The 13,219-nt window shown below is 34.5% G+C and overlaps 1 protein-coding gene across 2 annotated transcripts; it reads left to right on the top strand.

The window, feature by feature from the left end:
- Positions 1–352: 352 nt before the first annotated feature.
- On the top strand, positions 353–7,451 carry LOC107825772 (condensin-2 complex subunit CAP-D3-like). Of its 2 annotated transcripts, none has more exons than XM_016652682.2 (9): positions 353–1,937; positions 2,612–3,328; positions 4,018–4,515; positions 5,071–5,162; positions 5,255–5,342; positions 5,439–5,553; positions 5,637–5,763; positions 5,835–6,009; positions 6,560–6,696. In XM_016652682.2, the coding sequence occupies exons 1-9, from the start codon at positions 447–449 to the stop codon at positions 6,575–6,577; spliced, it is 3,321 nt and encodes a 1,106-aa protein (XP_016508168.1). In that variant the 5' UTR covers positions 353–446; the 3' UTR covers positions 6,578–6,696. The 2 variants fall into 2 exon arrangements, with proteins under 2 accessions (XP_016508168.1, XP_016508167.1); XM_016652681.2 differs by having other exon boundaries at positions 355–1,937; positions 6,582–7,451.
- Positions 7,452–13,219: the final 5,768 nt, after the last annotated feature.

Genomic DNA, 13,219 nt, shown 5'->3' with positions numbered 1-13,219 from the left:
CGCATGCTAGGCATACATTATATGTAATTTAATTTGGTTCTACATTTTTTTCCATATTACTTTAGTTCTTCAAGTTGCAATTTGCCTTACTTTGATTCCGAACTCTGAAATACACATACAAACTACAATTTCAAACTTAAAAAATATTCGTCATGTTCAAGTTAAATTTTATTCTCAATTTCAAAAAATTAACACCAACTCTGTAAGCTGAAAGACTGTATTTACAAGTCTCAAAAAAGTTGGTGAAAAAAAAAATAGAAAAAGGTTTCATATTCTCAATATCTTTCCACTCATTTTTGTAATTTAAAAATAAAAAAATTTGGATACCCCTTTGAAACATTACGACAGATTCAATTGAGCGGGAAAACCAAAAATTCAAAGACGACAAGCTCTTAACAGATTAGAACACAGTTGAAGAAAAGTCAAAGCTTCAGAAGGCCACAACAATGGCTTCCAAATTCTCCATGGAAGACACCATACAAAGAATAGTAAACGACCTCGAAATGACTCAAACTTCGATTTCAGAATCAACCCTAATTGACCTACAAACCCTATTAGATCACACTCTCAAAACCAAAGACCCATTAGATATTGAAGATTTTTACGATGAATTATCTTCAAGAAAAATCTCACCCACTTCATTAATCAACTCAATTTCTTCAACCATGGACTCAGCACCTCTAAATACTTCACTTTTAGCTTCAAAAGTTTACTTATCTCTACTTCTCACCCCTAATTCCCCCGTTTTCACACTCTTCACTCCCATGGCTTTTCTCTCGCTGCTTCGTTCAATTCGTAAGGGTTTTAAGCCACCCTCTTCGATTTCCTCAAATGGGTCGGGCTCGAATAGTCAAGGGAAGAAGAAGAAAGGGAGGTCCCGGTCCGGTCCGGGTCGAAAAGGAGGAGGGAGAAATGGTGAGGATAGTGAATATGAGAGTGAGTTTGATGTTAGGGTTTTGTTCATTGTGCTTGAGAGGTTGATATTGGTGTTAGGTTTGGTGCATTTGGGTAGGTTTCCGGATTGTTTGAGGAGTTTGGTACAAACTATGGCTGAAATTGCAGTTACAGCAGTTGACTTATGTGGGGGTTATTATGGGAGATTTTGTGATATATGCAATCAGATTATGAGTGAAGTGCTAAAAAATGAACATGGGGATCAAAAGAATTCAGCTGTTGAGGTATTAAAGTCAGTAACACCTTTGATTTTATTGGTTAAATCACCAGCAAAGACTTTAGCTTTGGAATTTGTGGTGAATAGAATGATCATGGGGTTGGCGAAAGAATCCGATGATATAAAAGAAGCAGTTCTGAATTTGCCAAGGTACATTGTGCAAAAGGCACCCGAAAAGGCTGAGGCAAGGGCTGCAGCTGTTGAAGCCATTGTGGAAATGGTTAAAGTTATAGACTTTGAGGATCAAGACAGGTTTGCTAGTTATGTAGTGAAGATGAGCCAAGGGAAACCACAGCTGAGGTTATTAGCTGTGGACCTTATTCCAGCTTTAATGATGTCGTTAAATGATCCGTTCGGGTGGGATTTGGATGTTGAGGTTGAGAATCCTTGGGGTTTGAGTTGTTTGGAGGCGTTGATTCAGCGTTGCTCTGATGTAACTGCTGGAACAAGGGCTCGGGCTTTGACGAATTTGGCTCAACTGGTTGGGTTCTTTTCGGGGAATGATAAGGGAAGAGCATTGTTGAAGAAGTTTCTGGGGTTTGACTCAGTTGGAAACGAAATGCCCGAAAGTTTAATGAATGGTATTTTGAAGAAACGGTGTATGGACGAGAAGGCTGCAGTCAGAAAGGCTGCTCTTCTTGTAATATCTAAGTTGACATCCTTTTCGGACAGTGCTCCAGATGAAGATTTTCTTAAGACATTGGGCATGTCATGTTCTGATCCACTTGTTAGCATAAGGAAAGCTGCAATTTCAGCTCTTTCAGAGGTTAAGTGATTTATGTGCAATTTATATTGTTACTATACTGACTTATTCTGATTAAGCAATCTAGCTAAATAGGTGATGGGCAATATTTCTATAATGGAGAGATTTGACTTCAGAATTTAGTGCCAGAGAAGTTGAAACTGTTCTACTTTGGCAAGACACATTGGTTCATAGCAAGTTATACATGTTAAAAATTTCCAGTCGTATTAATAACGATTAGTTTGAAATTCAGGCTCAGTTAATTTATTGGTGTTGACGTTGATAACAGTTAAAATACCTCCATTTAGTTTCTTGTGTTCCCTGGATCATCGCTCAGATATGTTGAGTACAAATTAGGGGTGATATTATTATGCAGCTTGTGATTAGTTCTGGTTACACTTCCCTAGACATGCTTAATTCTAATTTCTAACTTCCACTTCTTTAACTGGGAGTGGAGATGCCGTTGATCCAGAGAAAGAAAAAAATACATTACACTACCATTATCTCTACATGGTCATGTAGCAAACTGCTGAGTGATATGAACTTCTCCGCTTATTTGAGGAAAGAAATACCAGTGTCAATTAATGTATTTGTTCTTCTGCATTTATCAGATTATTCACTATGCTCTGCATTCATTTTTGTGGTATAGCATCTATTACTTAGTTTGATCTCAATTGACGTCTACATTTGCTTTACAGGCATTTAGGATATTCACAGAAAGAAATGTAGTTAAGGAGTGGCTACATTCCATTCCTCGTCTAATAGCTGATAATGAATCTAGCATACAAGAAGAGTGCGAGAATCTGTTCCTAGAATTGGTTCTTGATCGGATTTCTAGAGTTGGATCCAGCAATTCCGTGAAGCATGCATCTGACAGTAGTTCAAATGGCAAGGCAGCAACTATAGAGATGGAAAAGGAGTTGTTGTATCCTCAAGGAGTCCTAGGTATATTGAGAGAGATATGCGATGGAGAGGTGACACCATGGGTGAAGAAGATCTGCACAAGTTTAGGAAAGAAGAAAAAACTCAAACCTAAGATTGTAATTACACTTCAAAAGATCATAAGGTCATCTGAATCTCTGTGGTTGAGCAATTCCATGCCAATAGATAAGTGGACAGCTCCTCCAGGTGCTTGGTTTCTACTCTCAGAGGTGTCAGCATACCTTTCCCGAGCTACGGATTGGGAATTCCTCCATCATCATTGGCAGATCCTTGACAAGTATAAAGCCACTGGTGATCATGATAGCGAGGAAGGGCTAAATACAACATCAAACACTTTTTCATGGGCTGCAGATCGTGTATATCTTTTGCAAACAATCGCTAATGTTTCGTTGGATCTGCCTCCTGAGCCTGCGGCAGATCTGGCTCATAACCTTCTTCAACGTCTAGAGGAGTTTAACATGCATCCGACAGAGGTATCTGCTATCAGTAGTATCTCACATTATACTTTCATGTGCCCTGCCCTCCTTGCCATTGATAAGGGATTATATGTAATTTGCATGTGAGTTCCTTCAGCGGACTTCAAACAAGGTTGACAAATGTCTTAATAATCTAAGTGCTTCATTTAGCTTAATTGGTTGCCTGCACTTTGATTTCAGTTAGCTTTTTTCTTGAAAGGAAGCATTGATACGAAAGTGCTTGAATATGTTTCTGTTTTCTGCTTTCCTGAACTTTCAACTTTTAAATGCCTTACCTCTAGCAATCGATATGTTGCTCAGTATTTTGGAAATTCCACTTGCTACTATGGTATACTAGCGAGGGAAATGCCTAGAAACTTTTGATTTACAGAGGACAATTGATGTGCATATGAATTTGTTTTATTACTTGGTGTAGAAACTTTGCAAAATAAGATATGTTGTTTACTACACTCTGAAACTTCAAAGGAGTAGAACCGAGCTTTTATTATTAGTAAGCCTACTTCAACTGTGAAACAATAGGACATCAAATGCAGTTCACAAATGGGAGAGAACTTGGTTGATTGTGTGCATTATATCAACTTCCAACAATGATTATTGTAGTTTGACAGCACAATTAGCAGTTTTGGTGGATAGAAAACAATCAAATTGCAAATGCAAACATGTGAATGTTGGCTTGACTGTGGCAGGTTAGTGCTCACCTGAACGCACTCAAAACTTTGTGCAAGAGGAAGGCTCTTAACCCTCAAGAGGCTGATTGCCTTGTTATGAAATGGGTAAATCAGCTATTATCCAAAGCTTCTAGAATTCTTGATGCGTACATGTCAAAGAGTATGGAAGAACAGGGAAATGATATCTTTCTCACACCATTTGGGGGTACGACTGGCAAGGGAAAAAGAACAGTGGCATCACACTCTAAAACACTACAACAAACAATGACTGCAGTTCATACTATTGGATCTTTAGTTATTATTTGTCCTTCAGCTAATGTATCAACCGTTGTTCCCATTTTACACACGATCATTACTTCCGGTACCAGTAGCACTAGACCTAAGAAACCAGCAGAGCCTTCCATTTCCATAAAGCAGACTGCTCCTTCCTTATATGTTCAAGCTTGGCTAACCATGGCCAAGATCTGCCTCGCTGATGGAAAACTTGCAAAGCGCTATATTCCTCTGTTTGTCCAGGTATGGCTTGTTCTGACAGTGCTCTATATTCAAGGTCTCTAAATGACTCAAAAAAGAAAAAAACTACTATTGCAGATTGTTGACCATTTGCACGTGAATGGAAATGAAAATATGTCACTGTGATTGATTTTCTAGGTATTTATTGAAGGTGAATATACAATTACATTTACATGTGATCACTGTTACTAAGTTCTTTTAGCTACAAAGAGGGAGAAATGTGTTCGATGAAACTGGGATCTTTGGTTCATACGGATTAGGATTCTGCCCATGCAAAAAAGTTGCTTTAGGGCTCGGTTGGTACGAGAGATAAGGGATAGTTAATCCCGGGATTAATTTTGAGATGAGTTTGTCCCACGTTTGGTTGGGATAAAATCGTGTTATAACTAATCCTGGGATTAGTTATCCCGGGATTGGAGTATTTTTTTTATCCCTATGGGAGGGTGGGATAACTAATCCTGGGATAATTAATCATGGGATAGCTTGTTTCCCAACCAAACGACCTCTTACAGTATAATTTCTGCTACTGACATTTTCCCCTATTATTGTGTTTTCCAGGAGCTTGAAAAGGGTGATTGTGCTGCCCTCCGCAACAACATAGTTGTAGTCATGGCAGATTTCTGGGTACGGTACACTGCTCTAGTTGACTGGTGAGTCCATTGGCATTCATAAGCATGTCTATATCAGCTTAGCGAATATAGCTTCCCCTGACATAATTTGTGTACAATTGTTAATCAAAAAGTTACCTACCAAAGATCACCAAAAGTCTACGTGATTCATCTGAAGTTGTTAGAAGGCAGACATTTATACTTCTATCCAGACTTTGCCAGGTACGTCCTTATCTTCTCAAGTCATTCTCTTTCTAAGTTTTAGGCAAGCTCTGGATTATCTTTTGCTAACTGTGATCTGTCGTCTCTTGTACTCAGAGAGACTATGTCAAGGTGAAAGGAGTACTTTTCTTTCGGTTCCTGTTATCTCTTGTTGATGAATCAGAGAAGATAAGACAATTGGCTGATTATCTATTTGGAAATATATTAAAAGGTTGAATCTCTGTAAAGTTTTGCAATTAAAAATATATCTGACTGCTAAACTAATTATTCCCCTTTTTTGCAATTTCGCTGCAGGTAAAGAACCACTTTTAGCCTATAATAGTTTTGTAGAAGCCATGTTTGTGCTGAATGACTGCAACCCTCATACCGGATGTAGCAATCCTCAGAATTCACGAAATGAAACACGGCTTTTTTCTATACGGTAAGCATGTTGTCTTTTGTTATAATCTGGTCATTAACAAGAAACTCCTCTAACTTTTACTTTTGTGCCAGAGGAAATGATGAGAAGTCGAGGTCTTCAAGAATGCACATTTATGTGACATTGTTAAAACAAATGGCTCCAGCACACGTACTAGCCACATTTGCCAAAATATGTGCCGAGATCCTTGCTGCTGCATCTGATGGTTTGCTTAGTATTGACGATGTGACTGGACAGTCTGTTTTGCAGGTATCAATTCCTAACCAATGACCTCAGCCCCCATAAATAGAAAAAATGAAAAGGACTTCTGGCCTTTAGATATAGTGCATATCACCTTAGGTGCGGGTATATAGAAAAAAAGAGAATGCAAATAGAATATCATTACTATATTCTTGCTGTTGCTACTATATATATATATATATATATATATATACACACACACACACACACATACATACATATAAAACTTATTTTCACTACTACTTTACTATTATCTTATTTTGGCATTGATGATGATATGAGTTGAGCTCAAAGAAATAAATGAGGATTCATATCACTGACCCCAGCTTTGTTTGGGATTGAGGCATAGTAGTAGTAGTAGTAGTTGCTGCTGTTGTATATCACCTAAAACCATAGTCCATGGTCTTTCCTTAATTTTGGAGTTTGACTACAATAGAAGATTTTATCTTGTGCTCCGTACTACTGAGCTTAAATCTCATGTTGTTTGTGAGAGGATTATGAGGATTCCTTCACCAATTGGAGAAATTTTGTTGGTAAATAAACTTGTTTTGATACTCAGGTGCAAATTTTGTTGTGATCAGGACGCTTTCCAAGTTCTTTCTAGTAAGGAGATACGAATTTCCTCTAGCCGCGGGTCAACCTCAGAATCAGCGGACGTGGAAGAAGAAGGGGCAGATGGAGGAGCATCCTCAGCAGCAAACGGAAAAGCAATAACACAAGCAGTCAAGAAAAGCTTAATCCAGAATACAATCCCCATCTTTATAGAGTTAAAACGTCTACTCGAGAGCAAAAACAGTCCTCTTACTGGTTCTCTCATGGAATGCCTTAGGAACCTTCTCAAGGATTACAAGAATGAGATTGATGACATGTTGGTTGCTGATAAACAACTCCAGAAAGAGCTCATTTACGACATGCAAAGATATGAAACAATGAAGGCAAAATCAGCTGCTGCCGAAGCAGTTGCAACCATGCAAAGATCAGAGCTTTATCGCTCGCCAAGTAATCCTAAAGCAAATTCAAGCTTCAGAAACAAGAAATCTGATGAGGGAAATACAAAAATAGCTTCAGCCGTGGCAGATGCAGTGGCGGCTGTCGCAGCTCGGTCAGTGCTCAGGGAAGTGAATAAAGGAACATTAACTCCTCCACTTAGTGCAATGAAGACACCTAGGCTCAAGTCTAACTCAGGTGGAACATTTAGTAGAAGAGACATGCCTGCTGAAGTGATTGAGTCTTTAAGGAGAAGGCCAACTTTTGATTCTGATGAAGAAAACTGATTTCTCATTCCATATACATTAATGGAAATTAGTAGCTCAAATCCTTTTGCAATGTAACTGTAGCTAACTTTTTGCCTTTCTTTTCCAAGAGGAAGAAGGCATTGTAAATAGTTTTGTAGCTCAGTATATGATGCTGAAACAGTCCTTATTAACAAAAAAACATCTCCACGGCTAAAATGGTCATATGGTATTTCTTTTCTTGATTTAAATTATTCAAATACTCTTAATAACAAGGTGAAGAGCACTTGAAATAAGGTTAAAAATTAGAAATAAAATCTTAAGGCTTCATAAAGAATTTATCAACTACACAACTTAGAGGTTGTTTGGTTGGGAAATAAATTATCTTAGGATAATTAATCCTGGGTTTGTCATCCTACCTCCCAATCTCCCACAGGGATAAGAAAAACAGTACAATCCTGGGATAAGGAATCCTCAGATTAGTAATACTGCAATTTTATTCCCACCAAATGGGATAAACTCATTTCAAATTTAATCCTGGAGTTAATTATCCCTTATCACTTGTACCAAATAAGCCTTTACTTTAAAATAAACACTAGTCAGTTGGAATTATTTAATTATAAATGTAATTAACCATGTGTAAGCTATTCTATTAGGAAAAAAAGTTAAAATAATGTTTATTTATATAAATCTTTTGTTGTACTTCTATATTCTGGAATGCAAGGTAAGACTTCATATAATAGATTCGATGTGATCACACTTTTTTCAAAATTATGCATAACAGAAGCTTAGTGCAACAAGTTATTTTTTAAAATAAAATCTTCAAATATAGTACACATACAAATATCTATCTATATTATTTATTTAAAAAGATAAACAAAAATAAATATCATCAAATGTATATATTATTAACAAGAGAGAAAAAAGCCCTCTCCTTAAGCCAAGTGACATCCTTAAAATTAGTCACATGTAACATATTAAGAGCCCGTTTGACTTAGCTGATAAGCATTAAGTGCTGAAAAACACTTTTAAGTGTTAAAACTGATTTAAAAAATAAGCAGTTATGTGTTTGGATAAAAGTGCTGAAATTAATAATATGCACTTGAAGAACTGGGTATACGAAGAGTTTTGTTTTAAAAGGAAATATTTTAGGGATAGAATAGTAATTATTTTGGTCAAACTTAAAGTGCTTATAAGCTGAAATTTGATATGTTGGTGGAGACCAACTTACGGCTTTTGACTTATTTTTGGCTTATAAGCACTTAACTTATAAGCACTTTTGATTTTACCAAACGCGTTGATAAGCCAAAAAGTGCTTATAAGCCAGTTTGACCAGCTTATAAGCTTTTAGCCAAACACCCTCTAACTAATTAACTATTACTCCCTCCGGTCCAAAATAAGTGATTTTTTTGGTTGTTTTCACACATATTAAGAAATTCACCTTTTAACATTAATTAGCAATGAAATTACCATATTAACCTTGATTGTCTCTTCACATAAACACTCCTAACACATACTCCAACATTAATTACTCCAAGGGCAATGTAGGAAAAAAATAATTAATTCATTCTTGAAATCTGGAAAAATCACTTATTTTGGACCACAAGAAAAAAGCCAAAAAATCACTTATTTTGGACGAGAGGGAGTAACTAATAACTAATTCAACCATGTGGCATAACCAGAAAAAACCACATATAAATTATTTCTTAATTAATTAATACTAAATAACTAAATCCAAATATTGGAAATTTTACTATATAATGGATAAAAATATTATTGATAAATTTAAACAATTTAATAAATTCGAATATTAATTTCAAATAATATAAATATTTATTTCAAGATTAAAAAATCACACATTGAGCTATATTACATTAAAGGATATAAATGGATAACGGTATTAAATAAAGAGGAAAGTTAATGAAGGTCACATAAAAGCATGACATACTATATATTAGGTAATGTAATAGCAATAATCTATATCTATATATAATAAAAGGAGAAGTAAAGCTACCATATTAAGCCACGTCTATATATGATAAAAGGAGAAACAAAGTTACCATATTAAGCTAAATGGCATAACCATAAGATGACAAATGTAAATTTTTGGGACAAAGCTCCAAAAAAAAGTTGAGGTATTAAAATTATTTTATAATAAAAAACGAAAAAAAACTACCCATTCAAATTGGGGAGTAGTTTCAAATTGGAGTTTTAAAATTATTTTAAATTAAACAAAAACGAAAATAAGAGAAAATAAAAAATTACCAATTCAAATTGGAGAATAGTTTCAAGTTGGAATTTTAATATTATTTTAAAATAAAAAAAACGAAAATAAGAGCAAATAAAAAACTACCAATTTAAATTGGGGAATAGTTTCTTCTAATAGTAGTGTGTGTGTATTCATAAAAAGATAAATAAAATAATTATATGATACCAAGTGACATATCCATAAGATGACAATGTAGAGTTTTAGGACAAAACTAAAAAAAAGTTGAAGCTTTAAAAATATTTAATTATAAAAACGAAAATATTAAATAAAAAAATACTATTTATTCAAATTGGAGAGTAGTTTCAAGTTGGGGTTTAAAATTATTTTTAAATATATATATATATATATATATATATATATATATATATATATATATATATTATAAAACTACCAATTTAAATTAGGGAATAGTTTCTTCCTAATATAGTACCCACTCCCCCCCCCCCTCTCTCTATATATATGTGTGTGTGTGATTCCAAGTGGCATAACCATAAAATGGCAAGTATAGATTTTTAGGACAAAAATAAAGTTGAAGTTTTAAAATTATTTTAAAAAAAAAAACAATTTAATTTGTGTTCTAGATCGCTTTGATGGAACTAAAAGGAAAGTTTTTACCGAGACACCGGTCATGTTAAGCGAATAGTCCTGTCAAGCAAACCCAAAACCCGAATACTCGGCTACAACTTCTTTCAACGGGACGTCCGATTATGAAATCATAACCCGGGCTTTTTGTCTGGACTACTGTATTGCCTGGATTCTGTAGTCTCAAACTTAGAATCGTTGGGTGATACAATTGTTAACGATAACAAAATATGTTCACAGTAGCGTATTGTGCTTTAAGTTCAACACAAAATTATTTAGCCTATCATTTAGGCTAAATGAATCCTAATATAAGAGGAATTAACAAAAATTAGCAATACCTGGATAAGTCGAGGTTGTGGATAGATCTTTTTTGAATTTTATTCAAAAATTTTATAAATAAAAACTGTGTACGTTGTTTCCAAAAGAGAAAACTTATGAAATTAAATTTCTAAAAAGAAAAGCCCGTTCCTAACTGAATCCGATAGGATCCTTATATAATGGATCCTTATTCTAACAACTTTAAATAATGTGCCCGAACGTTATAAGGCGGGCCTCTGTCTCGCGACCCATTTTCTGAACAACCCGTGACCGTCACCTGATCACTAAACTTGACTGAGAGAAGCATGTACGCTTATCAAATATATTATAACTTTAAACTTTATATGCAACAAGACAATACTTTAATCAAATAGTTTCAATTAATTTAAATATCTACAATAAACTAACTCCAAAACTTTATCATAGTAACCACTAAATATTGCTAAGTTATTATAAAAACATCTGAATCTTAACTCATCTACTGTCTATGAAGCCTCTATTTGATAAACTGATACACTGTTCAGGACATGAGATTGTCTAGCTAGTTTTCCAAGTAAACAAAGAAATAACTAAATAAATATGACTCAAAGGAATACTCTACGAACAAAAGCAGAGCTCACCAATAGCACTGGAAGAGAACGAAGTTCCCAAAAGAGAACGTCAGTACCATCCATTGTACTTAGTGAGTCTCAACGATAGGGGAGGAAACTTTAATAAAATATACATTACGAGTAAGGATTCTAAATGCATGAAAAACATAAAGCTTCTAAGAACAATTCTAAAATAATTTCATAATAGTAGTTTATGAATATTCTAAAAGAAATTCTTTTAGTTTTCTTTCTTATGAAAAAAATACTTCACTCTATACTTCGGGTGTTCCAACTATCTTGACTTAATTTTATCTCGGTCACCGTATGATCGGCACGGGTTCGATCCCAACATGATCGAATAGTCCCAATCCACGAGGTGCCACTCGCTTCATGGTTCTCAGCGCTCATGTGTCATACCTTAGATGGCTAGGTAAATTCTCAGCAACGAGACCCTCGGTTCGTGTGCTCCCTACTTTGGCACAAGTAGTTTCAGGAAGTCAACGCCTTGATCAGGACTATCGGCCTGGACGATGACCCCTTCTCAAAATAGATGATACTCCTAAAATCTTCTCTTTCTAAAACTTATTCTTGTGACTTTTCAAGTCTAAATCTTTTCTGGAACATCCTATACATACTCATACTGGTATCCTTAAATGTAAAGCATGAAATAAACATTCAAAAGTATTTCTAAAGATTCTTGCTTCTTCACGAATTTTCAATATGAAAATGGCATGTAAGAATAACAAAAAAAACTTAAAATTTATGCACATATATCATAATAAATTATCTAAACTTTAGCTAGAACAATTCTAAGTTGATACGTACTCACTCATTCCAATTAAGTACATATTAACTCTTTTAAGAAATTTATCAAATACTGTGTATGCGTGCTTTTGTGAGTTAAACTACTTTAGTAAAGAGTTATATTAACTCACCTCAAAACTCCTCGAGCCAATACATAGGCCCAGTCCAATTTATACCCGTCAAATAATCGATTCTACAATAACCAGCGCATTTTAATCAATTTTAAAGTTTCACACCTAGATATGAAATTTAATATTGATACAGAGAAAGAAGGGAATTAACTACTCAATTTTTACCTACTACTACTTTAGGATAATTGATAATAGAGAATTTTATATACCTGAGTTCAAGAATTAGTTATTCGTAAAGAACCATAGAATTTTTGTTGCCTGCGTGAATAGTCTACTGCCTCTGTTTTTTTAGCAAACAGAATGTTAATTCTGTTTTGTTCTTATAAGGCTATTACGCCTCTTGACTTCCAACAACCCTTAATGGGCTTAGGCTTGGCACGTACTTCTATTATTGTGTTTCTCTTTTCTATTTTTTTGACTTAACTATTATTTAGTTATACCTACTTTTTTAAAATTATTAATATTTCCCTAATTGTATATTCAATTATTTATAAATATAGAAGTAACTCAAAAATCAATCACAAGAGTTTAAATCCGTAATAGAAGTATAATTTAAAATTAAAAAAATTAAATTCTATATTTCGCGTGTGTTGAAACTTCTATATATTTGAGGAGTGTTACAATCTTCCCTCCTTAAAAACATTCGTCCTCGGATGTTGCTAGGACCTTATTCATAAGCTAACAATCATTCCATAGGTCCTTGAACTTCTTAAGTTTTCTTAGCATTACTCACTTTCCCAAAGGACTCAAAATTTTGGCTAACTCCCTAAATTTTCAAAAATTTCGGCAGAGTTTTCCTTGTAAATTGGACTATCCAAAAAACTATCCCTGTCACAAATACCAAAACTACACCAACCACAACCAAATATACCATAACAAGCCATTTATAGGCACCATACATAGATCATAAACTAATTACTCACACTCCGGCAAGGAGGTACCACAATAACCAACCAAAATCTATAGCACAACACTTCAACAAAAAGTAAATAACTTTAATAATTAAAAATACTCTGGCACGGTGCTAAATTATTTAATAACTAAATATACTCTGACAGAAACTAAATTTATTCAATAACTATGTATAATCTAGCAAGGACATAAACACATGCTAATTTTTATTTAATAAATGAAATATAAATGTCAAGCCAAACCTAGGTTCACATACCTTGTTCCTCAAATAAATAAGAATACTTCTTCTTCATATCCTCCTCGAGCTCCCACATAGCCTCTTTTAAATCATGATTACTCCACCAAACTTTTACTGATGCTATATATTTTGTTCTCAACTTT

This window comes from Nicotiana tabacum, chromosome 20 (assembly GCF_000715075.1).
Source record: "Nicotiana tabacum cultivar K326 chromosome 20, ASM71507v2, whole genome shotgun sequence".
NCBI classification, from domain to species: domain Eukaryota; kingdom Viridiplantae; phylum Streptophyta; class Magnoliopsida; order Solanales; family Solanaceae; genus Nicotiana; species Nicotiana tabacum.
Note: the sequence above shows the minus strand (reverse complement) of the source record. Positions and strands in the feature narration are given on the sequence as shown.

Bases quoted from the DNA above. Each gene is read 5' to 3' on its own strand.
- LOC107825772 (XM_016652681.2), top strand. From the start codon at position 447: ATGGCTTCCAAATTCTCCATGGAAGACACCATACAAAGAATAGTAAAC. The intron at 5,343-5,438 runs GTACGTCCTTAT...TCTTGTACTCAG, and splicing joins TTCTATCCAGACTTTGCCAG to AGAGACTATGTCAAGGTGAA. The intron at 5,764-5,834 runs GTAAGCATGTTG...CTTTTGTGCCAG, and splicing joins ACACGGCTTTTTTCTATACG to AGGAAATGATGAGAAGTCGA.